Genomic DNA, 13,005 nt, shown 5'->3' with positions numbered 1-13,005 from the left:
TGGGATTATAGGCATGAGCCATAGTACCCAGCCTGAAATGACATTTTAATGTTTTTCACTGGACAGGTAACTAGTTTAGCAGGAAGAAAAGGGACAGGGGCACTGCTTGCTGAAACAAGCTAGAAGGCAGCTAGCTGGAAGTGTGTGGAAAGCAGGATGCCTGCTCCTGACCTCAGCGGGGTCCACGTGGGATTGGAGTAACCATGTAGAGAAGGAGACACAGTGGCCCTCAGGGCTTCATCCTTAGCACCGGGGGAACCTGACTCTCCCTGTGAGGAGGGCACATCCTGAGTCCAGAAGGGAATGGACTCCAGGTAGTCAGGACACACAGCGGGGGGCAGGGTTCCAGGCTGCAGCCCTAGGAGTCCCCTTCTGGCTGCAGCTGGGGCTCGTGGGTCCCCAGTGCCAAGTTGTTTCTCCCACTTTTCTCTTTCTCTCTAAACTGGGCAGCTGTGGAGCCACTGCTCCCAGCCCACCATCCAGCACTGTGCGTGAGTTTCTTTTCCAGTAGTGAGGGCAGCCTGTGTGGATGGAGCCCACCTCTTCTTTTTAGGCTGTGCGTATGTTTTGAGGGGCGTACAATTAGGGAAACTAGGTATTTTCTTTTTTTTACATAAACACCAGAATTATACAGGTTGGAAAATGTCGTGCCCTTCAAAGCTCTGCCCTCACTCTGGCCATGCTGTGCCATCAGAACTTCTTTTGGGAATCCTTCTTGAGAATTGCTTTCAGAGCTGATTGACAGTCCATACCAAAGTCACTCTGTTCTTTTATTGTACCTTGTTCTTGGCTTGAAATAGATTATCCACCTTCTTCCCCAGATGTGGCTCTGGCTACTTAATTCTTGCCAGTAATCAGATCTTCCCTTAGGATGGAGTGCAGTATTGAGTGTACAGGGAAGCCCATGTCAGGGCTTGTGGATTTTATTAAAAGCTGTTGCTGCTGGCTTTTGGTCAGTGCCTGATGAGCTGTGAGCACTTTTCAAATCCTTTTATTTAATTTTATCACCATAGCAGTTCCATTTCTAAGATTCTTGTTCAGTTCTTTGTTCCAAGCACTGCAGGAAGTGCTGGACATGCAGAAATGGAAAGGCGCAGTCACAGACCCCGGGGATCTCAGAAGGGTCTATTAGCAAAGCCCCAGAAATGATGTCTCAGGATACAGTGTGGGGCCCATTGGTACACAGGTGTCTCCACGCAGGGGCTGAGCCAAATAGGCGGGGCTGCTCGCAAAAGGGAGTGAGTGCCTTTTAAGGAAATTGCCCCACTTAACAAATGGAAAACGAAGGCTGCAGATCTCATGCTTCTTCCACTGCAGCTTCTCTTGATGGCAGGCAGTTCCCAAGATATGAGCAGTAGCAATATTTGTTGGAGGTGACTGATCTGAAAGGAACAGCATTGATTTGAATGTAAGTCCACAAGTTCAGGAGTGTGTCCTTTTTAAAAATAGTGTTCAACACTTGAAAACTCTTGGTTCTTTTCCAGCTGGGAACCCAGGGAGGGGTGCACTTAACTGCCTTGGCTCTGGGACCCCAGGGAAGGCCACTGGGCCGGGGGGGCGGGGGGGGTCAGCATGACTTATGGCTTGGCTAAGCCCAGCCGTAAAGGAAGTGAGCAAGAATCTTCAGACACACTACCATCTCTCATTGGTGGAGTGGGGCTACAAACTCTGGATTTGGGTCACTGGTGTCCTCAGGAAATCCCAGCAGGCTTCTGTTGGGGGCCTGAGGGTGGGCTGCTCAGTCCAGTTCTCCTGCTATCACACTGCGCAGTCCCCAGCTTTCAGAGCGAAATCCCCTGTCTCCTCAGATCGACCTTCAGAAGATGCCCTTGGGGAAGCTGAGCAAAAGGCAGATCCAGGCCGCGTACTCCATCCTCAGTGAGGTACAGCAGGTAAGCACAGGGCCACCAGGGGCCTCCTGGAACCCTCCCCTGGCTGACTTAGGGGGTGAAACCTGGGGGTGGCAGGGGTAACATTTACTCAAGGTTAAGAAACTGGAAGTACTGAACTGCATTTCACGAGGGTTTAGATTTTTTTTAGTTCAATAAATGGCAAGTGCCTGCTACTTACAAAAGTTTATCATAAAACTAATGAATGGCAACATTTTCAGTTGTCAGATACATAGTAAACTGCCTATATATTTGAAGAGGTTGGTTACCCTCTCTCTTAAAAGTAAAGGTATCCCTCTGTATCCTCGAGGATTGGTTCCAGGACTGCCTTGTGGTCACTAAAATTCACTCATGCTCAAGTCCAACAGTCCCCCCTGCAGAACTCATGGAGGAGAAAAGTTGGCCCTGCACATCTGTGGGTCTAGCATCCTGAGATTTTTTTTGTGGGAGGGGGGATTTTTCTTTTCTTTTTCTTTTTTGAGACAGAGTCTCGCTGTGTCCCCCAGGCTGGAGTGCAGTAGCACAATCTCAGCTCACTGCAACCTCCGCCCCCAGGTTCAAGCGATTCTTGTGCTGGTAGCTGAGTTTACAAGCATGCGCCACCACGCCCAGCTAATGTTTTGTGTTTTTAGTAGAGGTGGGGTTTCACTATGTTGGCCAGACTGGTCTCGAACTCCTGGGTTCAAGTGATCCACCCACCTCAGCTTCCCAAAGGGCTGGGATTACAGGCATGAGCCACCACCTGGCCTGAGAATAATATATTTTTGATCTGAGTTTGGTTGAATGCTCAACTGCAGAGCCCACAGGTGTAGAGAGCTAACTGTATTTATTGAAAACATCTGTGTATAAGTGGACCTGCACACTTCAAATCGATTGTTGAAGGGTCACCTGCGTTGTGGTTTTTATTTTATGTATCCTTAAGAGTTAGGCAGAGTTTATTTTGCAGTTACTAGGAATTCATCAGATGGAAACCTCTTTCATTCATGTTATTTCAACATTCTTCGAGCATCTTTCAAGGTCTCCCAGTCCTGGAACCTTCCAGCTACATCCCAGAGAAGCTGGAGGGTTCCACTTATGTTTGTGAGTGGGTACAGGCTTGGCCTATAGAAAGAAGGAAAGCACACGGGAAACAGAAGTGGGCCAGGCAGCGGGCTTTCTGGCTGGTGCTGGAGAAAAGGCCCTGAACCGGATCTGTCAACTCCAGTTACAGCTGGCTCTGAGCAGTGAAACGTCTCTCCTTGTTCCTCACTGACTGAGAACTTGCAAGGCTTTCCTCAGCCCCTGCTTCTTCCCATGCCATAGTCTTCAGGTAGAAGAGCTGGAATAGCATCCTTACCCATTTCCAGAGCCACCTGGGCAGCACAGGTGGAAGCTGTACGACTTGGTGAAGTCCACATTACAGCAAGAAGCAGGCGTGGGGCTTCAGACCTGCTGGGTGCCACTTGATATCCCCTTGACCTTCTTGTGGTCACCTAGGCTGTCTGCCAAATTCCTGGAATCCCAATGGCCCCACTCTTATCTCTGTGCGTTTTTTGCACATCCTTTACATGTAGAGCACCAAGTGACACTGGCAGTAAGTGTAAGGGTTGCTTAGCCTTTCTGTGCCTGGCCACTTCAACCTCCAGGTACAGTAAAAACTAATTCCAATGAAGGTCAGTGGAGACAGGGAGCCTGACTGAATTTAATAGCGATGGGCAACTTCCTCCCAACATTTTATTATGAAAATGTTTCAAACATACAAAAAGTTGAAGGAATTTTACAGCAGTAGTCATGAGCCCACCACCTAGATTTTACAGTTAACATTTTGCATAGTTGTGGCAGGGTTTCAGATGTCTGTAACTGCACGGTTCTTTGTACAAATGAAACCATGGGAGAAGCCCATCGTGTTGAGCAGTGCTTTTAGAGGATGGGGGTCCTGTGCTGCTCAGTGGTGTCACTTTAACAGGAAGGTGGTCTTCTGGTCGTTTCCCATGCATCCTGGCATGTGCACATACCACGCTACTTGTGGACCTGCTGCAGCACCCACCTGCTAGAAGAGAAAGCCTGGCCAGGGGCTCGGAGCTGCTTCCTCAGTCTTGTGTTCCTTCTGTCCCCTCGTCTCCAGGCAGTGTCTCAGGGCAGCAGCGACTCTCAGATCCTGGATCTCTCAAATCGCTTTTACACCCTGATCCCCCACGACTTTGGGATGAAGAAGCCTCCGCTCCTGAACAGTGCAGACAGTGTGCAGGTACGCAAGGGTTCAGAAGGGACTGCAGGTCTGCTGGGTGAGGGTGTGACTCCGTTGCAACCATCCCTCCCCGTCATGATCCCTGAGGGCAGCGCCGATGCTGGGAGGGCCACCTCCTTGCCCTTGTTTTGAAGTTGGGTTTCTACCCACATTGATGGAGGCAATGCCATTTTTCCTGCCTCTGTTCTACCAAATCCACTGGGGAAAGAGCTGTTGGAAAGGGAGAGCCTCTCCCTCATAATAGCGTCTTCCTCCCCATTTTCCCTCCCTGCCTTTTAAGAGAGCTCCTGGCTCAGGAAACATTTGTCTGAAGTACCTTCATTATAGGTCCCAAATGTCAGCTTGTATGAGAGGAAAGACAGTTCTTCCACCTCTCAACTCCCCCAGGCCACAAGGCCTTTTAGCATTCCAGGAAGTCCTTAGGAGAGCTCACTGTGTGCAGCAGGTAACAGGCTGGCCCTGACCAGCAGGAAGGTTTGCCCTTCACTGTGTTGAACGTTCTCTGCATGTAGGTTTTCTCTGCCACCTGGGTGAGTCTGTCCCACTCACTGTGATACCTAAGTCAAGGGCTTTCTTTTGCTCCTCCAGGCCAAGGTGGAAATGCTTGACAACCTGCTGGACATCGAGGTGGCCTACAGTCTGCTCAGGGGAGGGTCTGATGATAGCAGCAAGGACCCCATCGATGTCAACTATGAGAAGCTCAAAACTGACATTAAGGTAACAGGGTCAGGCCTTCCTCAAACATCTTAACCTCATCCTGAGAGTAGCGGTCCCATACTTGCATGTGTGTTAGGATCTCCTGGAAAGCTTGTTAAAACACAAATGGCTGATGCCCAGTAATTTACTTTTCTTTTTTTTTTTTGAGACGGAGTCTCGCTCTGTCGCCCAGGCTGGAGTGCAGTGGCCAGATCTCAGCTCACTGCAAGCTCCGCCCCCCGGGTTTACGCCATTCTCCTGCCTCAGCCTTCCGAGTAGCTGGGACTACAGGCGCCCGCCACCTCACCCGGCTAGTTTTTTGTATTTTTTAGTAGAGACGGGGTTTCACCGTATTAGCCAGGATGGTCTCGATCTCCTGACCTCGTGATCCGCCCGTCTCAGCCTCCCAAAGTGCTGGGATTACAGGCTTGAGCCACCACGCCCGGCCGACTGATGCCCAGTAATTTACTTTTCTAACAAGTTCCCGGACATTGCTGCTGGTAGTCCTTTGAGAACCTCTGGGCATTTCACATGTAGATAATGCACCTTGCTTGCAAGGCAGCCTTCCAAGCCAGCACCTCAGCTTGGCATACAAATTGATTTTTGAGGGTCTTACCAGAAGTTTTTTTTTTCCCCCTCCTGAATCTAGAGAGGAGCTCTGTTTTTCTAAACCCTTGTGGTGTGAACTTTTAGAAGGCTTATTACCGATGTCCATTTCAGAAGTGGAAATGCTTGATGGCAGCTCTAATAAAAACACAGTGCTTGGGTTCATTTTTCTCTGGAGCTAAAGTGGCCTGTGTTGGCACACACAGTCTCTAAACACCCTGCTTAGACCAACAGAGGAGGGATTTTTGCCTCAGCTTCTAGATGGCCCTGTCCTTGAGCCTATCTCCACGCTCGTGTGCCCCATTGTCCTCAGTCCATTCCCTGCAGTGTTGCAGGGGTTCAGGTGGGCTAGAGTATGTTGAGTCTGGTACCAGGTGTTTACATCACAAAAGAAAGAGCCTTTGCTCCTTTCCTAGGACAAAGTGTAGATCTGTGAGTCCAAGCAGGTAAGACACCACATGTCACTTGTTTTGCCCCTGGAGCACCTTCCTGATGGGAAAACTGTGGGAGTGGCTCTTCGTGAAGGGATTCTTATTCTCTGTTTACAATTCTGAAGATTTTTAATTAAAAGACAGTGAGGTAGACCTGCATTCCTAGGTTTTCTGAACTTTGAATATAAATATGAAAATAAAACATAACTAGTCTCATCTATAATACTCAGGTTTACTTAGCATAGATTACATCAGCTATTTGACAGCTGCTTGTTAGGCTTGTGCACTGAGCCAGGGATAATTTTAATTGCACATCATAGCTGTGACTTCCTCTGGCCCATTGTGTTTTAACTCATGCTGAGCTGGACTCTCTTCCAGGAGCCGGTTGCTTGTTCTGGAAATGCCCTATTCACTGACAGTGAGCCCCATGTTCTAGCTTCCCTGATACCCCAAAACATAGAATTTTAAGACAAAAAGGAACCCTGAGCCCAAGTAGATGAAGAGGTGGAGGCTCAGGAAAGTGGAGCCACTGGCCCAGGATCTGCCCAACCCACGGGCCTGGGACACAGGCTCTCAGTCATGCCTGGCTTCCTTTGAGGAGTGTGGTGTTGAGCTGTGCATCGACTGAGCCTGAGCATTCCTCTGTAGCTCTCCTGGGGTCTCCTTTGTGCTAATCCCAAGATTCTGTTTACCCAGGTGGTTGGCAGAGATTCTGAAGAAGCCGAGATCATCAGGAAGTATGTTAAGAACACTCATGCAACCACACACAATGCGTATGACTTGGAAGTCATCGATGTAAGAATCCCGTCTTCCCCCACTTTCTTCTGCGTCCTGCCAGCTTTTCCCTGCCCACTCCTCCAACCTAGGCCTGGGTAGAAAAGAGCAGTTTACTTACTTTAAATAATCCAAAGAAGTGACTCATTTGTTCAGCAGAAAAATTAGTAGTCTTTTTTTTTTTTTTGGCATGGAGTCTCACTCTGTCACCCAGGCTGGAGTGCAGTGGTACAATCCCAGCCCACTGCAACCTTCGCCTCCTGGGTTCAAGTGATTCTCCTGTCTCAGCCTCCAGAGTAGCTGGGATTACAGGCATGCGCCGCCACACCCAGCTAATTTTTGTATTTTTAGTAGAGGCAGGGATTCACCATGTTGGCCATGCTGGTCTTGAACTCCTGACCTCAGGTGATCTGCCTGCCTCGGCCTCCCAAAGTGCTGAGATTATAAAATTAGCATCTTATACAGTAGTTTGGGGATGGCTTTTTATTATGTTTTAAAGGACATTTCCCATCCCCAAACCTGGTCTCAGAACATACAGTTATCAGAGGTCCAAGATAAAGTTCCTCAAGTGCACATCTGCTGCACAGTAATACTAACTAGCAATGGCTGGGCTTTGCTGGGCCGGACCTTGACCTCCCATCCCAGCCTTGTGGAAAACTTTCTGCAGACCTTAAGTCTTCTAGCCTTAGGGACAGCCGGTCATTTCTCCTGTATCCAGTCCTATCTTTCAGTCAAGCAGAGTAACAAATGGCTTCTTTTGTCCCTCCCTTTGTTTACTACTCCAACCAGATCTTTAAGATAGAGCGTGAAGGTGAATGCCAGCGCTACAAGCCCTTTAAGCAGCTTCATAACCGAAGATTGCTGTGGCACGGGTCCAGGACCACCAACTTTGCTGGGATCCTGTCCCAGGGTCTTCGGATAGCCCCGCCTGAAGCACCTGTGGTATGTGCCTGGCCTGGGGAGGGGTGGGCAATACCTGTCTCTGCAGGTGTCTCCATAAAGAACTTTGAGTAAAAGGCCTAGTTGGCTTAGGGGGATTCTGCCAGACATCTTTCTTTAGGCCTTCACGCTTTTATCCTCCTGACCCTGATCGTGTCAGGAGTTTCAAACACAGTTTCTGGAACAAAGGAGATAGAGCATCCAGGCCAGGGCCTGCTGCAAATGCTGATTGGGTGTGTTGACAAGTAAAGAACAGACACATGGCTACAGGCCAAGCTGAGTCCGGGCCTACCTCTACCACTTCCCAGCCAGGCCACCTCTTGAATGTCAGTGTCTTCAGCAGGAAAACGTAGTGATAAATAAGTAAGGCTTTACCCAGACACGAGGGGTCGTGATGCCACCTGCTGGATTCTAGATGGGTCCAGCTGGACAAGGCCTTCCAAGCCTCTAGTTTCACAGTTGTAGAATGAGGAGGAGAGTGGTTTAAATGATTCTCTCTGGTGCTGTGCAGTAGTGTATAAGGGGCAAATGGCCTACCCTTTGTGAGCCTCGTGTTTCACTTACAAAAGGGAATAAAAATACCAGCCTGCGTTCCTTGGATGTTGACAGGCACTAGTTTAAGTAACATTGATGAGCTCATTCCATCTTCACAGCAGCACCATGAGATTATGTTCCCCACTTAAAAGAGGCAAGTAGAGTCCAGAAAGGTTACGTAGCTTCTTGCAGCTCCTTGGCACCTGGCAGAGCTAGGCTCTGAGCAGCCTGGCTTGTGAGCTGAAACTTTGGTGTTTCCTCAGCATGGGCATTGTGAGAATTAGAAGTGATGGATTGCAGCACTTAGCTGGGTGGCTTGCTCATGTTGGCACTCAGTGAACAGCTGCTCCTAATTTCCCATCAGAAGATTCTCAGCTGTCCCTTTTCCAACCTTCCAGACAGGCTACATGTTTGGTAAAGGGATCTATTTCGCTGACATGGTCTCCAAGAGTGCCAACTACTGCCATACATCTCAGGGAGACCCAATAGGCTTAATCGTGTTGGGAGAAGTTGCCCTTGGAAACATGTGAGTAAACCTGGCTCTGGGACCGATGGCATTTCATGGGGACAGATGGAATGGGCTACAGGCAGAACTCCCCTTGGCTGGGAGAGTAGAAATTCCCCACTACAGTTACTGGACCCGCCAATTGGGATTCTTTTCTTGTAAATAACAGAATCCAATTCAAGTTAAGGGAACAAGGGAGATACAAGGATACTTCAGGAAATGCAAGGGCAGGAACGCAACCAGGCCTCCAGAGCTGGCAGTGTCTTCTCTCCATTTACTGGGAAGCAGAGAGATTGAGTTGCACAAAGGATGATCCCCCATGGCCTCCTCCTCCACTCAATAGTGTTTCAGGTTTTTTTTTTTTTTGGTGTGTGTGTGTTTCAGTTTTCTTAGACCAACCTAAATGGAACTGGAAGCTTAATCCCACTTCCAGATTCTCCACAGAGAAAGATCTGATTAGTCCAGCTTGATCTGGACATCCACCCTAGTCCTGTGAACTGTAACCAAAAGCACAGGGTCATGTAAACGGCCAGGGGTCTGGGGACTGTGGAATGTGGACGGAAACCCAGAGCTGCCGATCACCGCTCCACATAGGGCCTTTCCTTGAAAATGGCCCTATAGCAGTGATCGCTGGGCACAGACTGTTCAGCCGCAACCGCAGCTTCAGGTTCTGGAGCAGTTCCAGAAACTCGGGACGAAGCCTGAGCAGTTAAGATGGTCTGGGTTTTGTGGGCTTTTATCTCATCTCTATATCTGATCTTATTCTCCTAATCAAACTGTTGGTTTTGAGAGCACAGTGTGAAAGCCTCTTCTGAGCCCATCCTCTTTTGAATAGGTATGAACTGAAGCACGCTTCACATATCAGCAAGTTACCCAAGGGCAAGCACAGTGTCAAAGGTAAAGTGTTTCCAAAGCTGCTGCTACAGCCCAAGGCACCCTGGACAGCACAGGATGGGGGGCTTGCTGTCCTGAGAAGGCTGCCTCGTGGCTGGCTGTCAAACAGCTGGAGATTAATTTTATCCTTTTGGGGTGTGTGTGGGGGGTTGTTGTTTGGGGGTGGTAGTGATGGTTAATATGCTGCAGCTGACCGTGATTGGAGGTTTGTTTTATTTATTTTTGTAAAAAAAAAGGCCAAGCTCTATAGCAGGAGGTTCATTTTTAAAAACAGTTCTCTCTCTCTGGCTGCAGCTGGTATCACAGATGCCCCAGGAGAATCTTGGTGCAGGCACCAGTAACCAGGTGCTTGGGTTTGGGCTTTAAGCTAACTTGTAGCTACAGCATCTTGTAGCCTGGAGCATCTTGCATTACTAGAATTTGCAGCATATGATTTACAACTTCCCACTGCCTGGTTGAAGTAGCTGCTTTGGAATTCTGTTAAGCCAAAATGTGACCCTGTATGGAGGGTACTGCCACTGTTCTCATGAAACTCAGTGAAGGTTGATGCCCTGGAAACCTTGATTTATTGCCTTAGTTTTATATCTGAAGAAAGATAGAGCAGAGCATGTCTTTAAAATGAGCACGAGACTGGGTGCAGTGGATCACCTGAGGTCAGGAGTTTGAGACCATCCTGGCCAACATAGTGAAACCCTGTCTCTACTAAAATACAAAAAATTAGCTAGGTATGGTGGCAGGTGCCTGTAATCCCAGCTACTCAGGAGTACTGAGGCACGAGAATTGCTTGAATCCGGGAGGCGGAGGTTGCAGTGAGCTGAGATCATGCTGTTGCACTCCAGCCTAGGCGACAGAGTGAGACTCCATCTCAAAAAGGGGAAAAAAAAGGCCACATGGACTCAACATCAAAAAGAGCTCATCTCCCTGGAACCTTTGCCACATCTGCTCTCACAGTTCATGTCACTTGTGACTTCTGTTTTTCAGGTTTGGGCAAAACTACCCCTGACCCTTCAGCTAGTATTAGTCTGGATGGTGTAGAGGTTCCTCTTGGGACTGGGATTTCATCTGGTGTGAATGACACCTGTCTACTATATAACGAGTATCCTTTCTTGAGTATGCTGTGTGAGCACAAAGGGATGTTCTCAAGCTACAGAGTCACTTACATGCTGTCAGATTACCCGGGGCAGACAAGGATTAGAGGCTGTCCTATAGTGTGTCCCATGGTGACTGTTTCCCTTCCGTGGTCCCTCCCTGTGCATAGCCTGGCTTACAAGGTATGAGCCTTCCCCCAGTTTCCAGAGGATGATCTCCTCTCCTCAGTCTGCCTGAAGAAGACTTAGAGTAACTTTCAGGCTGGCGTTGAGCGTCCTGTCAGCCTGGGGGAGATAAGGCAACCCAGCCCCGTGAAGAGGCCTTAGAGTGACTTTTAGGCTGGCACTGAGCGTCCTGCCAGCCTGGGGGAGATGAGGCACATGTACGCTCTGTTGTTTGGCCGTTGGCTCCTTAACAAGCTTCCCCTCAGGTACATTGTCTATGATATTGCTCAGGTAAATCTGAAGTATCTGCTGAAACTGAAATTCAATTTTAAGACCTCCCTGTGGTAATTGGGAGAGGTGGCCGAGTCACACCCGGTGGCTCTGGTATGAATTCACCTTCAGCGCTTCTGCACCAACTCACCTGGCTGACTAAGTTGCGCATGGGTAGTGCCTGTACTAAACCACCTCAGAAAGGATTTTACAGAAACGCGTTAAAGGTTTTCTCCAACTTTTCAAGTCCCTTGTTTTGTGTTGTGTTTGTGGGGAGGGGTTGTTTTGGGGTTGTTTTTGTTTTTTCTTGCCAGGTAGATAAAACTGACATAGAGAAAAGGCTGGAGAGAGATTCTGTTTGCATAGACTAGTCCTGCAGATAAAACCAAGCTTCGTTAGAACGTCTGCCTTACTGGTTTCCCCAGGGAAGGAAAAATACGTTTCCACCCTTTTTTCTAAGTGTTTGTCTTTAGTTTCGATTTTGGAAAGATGTTAAGCATTTTATTTTTAGTTAAAAATAAAAACTAATTTCATACTATTTAGATTTTCTTTTTTATCTTGCACTTATTGTCCGCTTTTTATTTTGTTTGCCTCTTTGTGAGGGGTGTGGGAAGACCAAAGGAAGGAACGCTAACAATTTCTCATACTTAGAAACAAAAAGAGCTTTCCTTCTCTAGGAACACTTGAACATGGGAGCTCTTGAAATACGTAGTATTAAAAGTTGCATTTGAAATTCTTGACTTTCTTATGGGCACTTTTGTCTTCCAAATGAAAACTCTACTGCCAATATACTTATCCAAGGGCTAATAGTAATACTCGATTAAAAATGCAGATGCCTTCTCTATTTGTGTATTGCGTGTCTGGTCTCATTCTGACTACAGATATGGTTAATCTTCACAGTGCAAGGTCCCAAGAGACTTTGGGGGGATTGTTTCTACCCATATCTGTGAAACCCCAGAACATGCCAGGCAGCAAACAGTATTGCTCAATGGTAATGCCCCACCTAAGGGGCAGAAAAACAAGCACCAGGCATAGGAAGACACTTTTTTTTTTCCCCAACTTATCAGATGCATTGTGGTGATCAACTCATCCTGCTCTCCGGAGGACTGCCTTTCATACACCACATTGCCTCATACAACTACTCTACATTTGAGAATCATACTTAAAGGTTTACATTTCAATTGCCTGAAAGCCAGGGCCAGTGTCTTATGTCACTTCTGACCTTTTACAGAAGGGGACAAGTGAGGTAGTAGCTCACACCTATAATCCCAGTGCTTTGGGAGATCATTTGAGGCCAGGAGTTCAAGACCAGCACCTTTGACCTGGAGACCCTCTCTCCTGATTATCCAGCAGTCCAGGCTCTTGGGCTCCTGGGCTCCTGAGTATTCTTCACTCTACCTTTTTTTTTTTTTATCAGCACAGAGAAAGGCAATTACCCTCACAGTACCTGATTAAACAAAGTATTTTTAGGTTGGAGTAATTACTTAATGGGTTCCCTGTAATCAAAACTGGTTTCTTTTTTTAAGGAAGATTCACATTTCTCAATCTATTTTCCTTTCAAAAGAGAGAAATTAGCATTTTATGTTTTAGTTTACACATTCTGCTTTTCTCTGTTCACTTTAAAAAGATTCAAGTCCTGGCCAGGTGCAGTGGCTCATTCCTGTAATCCCAACACTTTGGGAGGCCAAGGTGGGCGAATCACGAGGTCAGGAGATGGAGACCGTCTTGGCCAACATGATGAAATTCCATCTCCACTAAAAATACAAAAATTAGCTGGACATAGTGTCCACCTGTAATCCCAGCTACACAGGAGGCTGAGACAGGAGAATCGTTTGAACCCGGGAGTCAGAGGTTGCAGTGAGCTGAGATCACGTGTGGCGACAGAGCAAGACTCTGACTCAAAAAAAAAAAAAGAAAAAATTCAAGTCCTATCTCAGGGTAGCAGCTAAAATGTGAGAATTTAATTTAAAAATTAAAGCCAACCTTG

At 47.7% G+C, this 13,005-nt stretch overlaps 1 protein-coding gene across 1 annotated transcript in view; it reads left to right on the top strand.

The window, feature by feature from the left end:
- Positions 1-11,860, top strand: part of PARP1 (poly(ADP-ribose) polymerase 1) — a 47,533-nt gene extending 35,673 nt beyond the window's left edge. The window contains exons 15-23 of the mRNA XM_023203626.2: positions 1,809-1,892; positions 3,994-4,116; positions 4,705-4,833; positions 6,546-6,644; positions 7,413-7,565; positions 8,495-8,622; positions 9,437-9,498; positions 10,477-10,591; positions 11,015-11,860. Of these exons, the coding sequence (XP_023059394.1) occupies positions 1,809-1,892; positions 3,994-4,116; positions 4,705-4,833; positions 6,546-6,644; positions 7,413-7,565; positions 8,495-8,622; positions 9,437-9,498; positions 10,477-10,591; positions 11,015-11,096 (975 nt within the window). The 3' untranslated portion in view covers positions 11,097-11,860. The remainder of the gene's footprint in view (positions 1-1,808; positions 1,893-3,993; positions 4,117-4,704; positions 4,834-6,545; positions 6,645-7,412; positions 7,566-8,494; positions 8,623-9,436; positions 9,499-10,476; positions 10,592-11,014) is intronic.
- Positions 11,861-13,005: the final 1,145 nt, after the last annotated feature.

The sequence above is a fragment of the Piliocolobus tephrosceles genome, chromosome 1 (assembly GCF_002776525.5).
Source record: "Piliocolobus tephrosceles isolate RC106 chromosome 1, ASM277652v3, whole genome shotgun sequence".
Taxonomy (NCBI): domain Eukaryota; kingdom Metazoa; phylum Chordata; class Mammalia; order Primates; family Cercopithecidae; genus Piliocolobus; species Piliocolobus tephrosceles.
The sequence above is the reverse complement of the archived record's forward strand: the minus strand, read 5'-3'. Positions and strand labels throughout refer to the sequence as shown.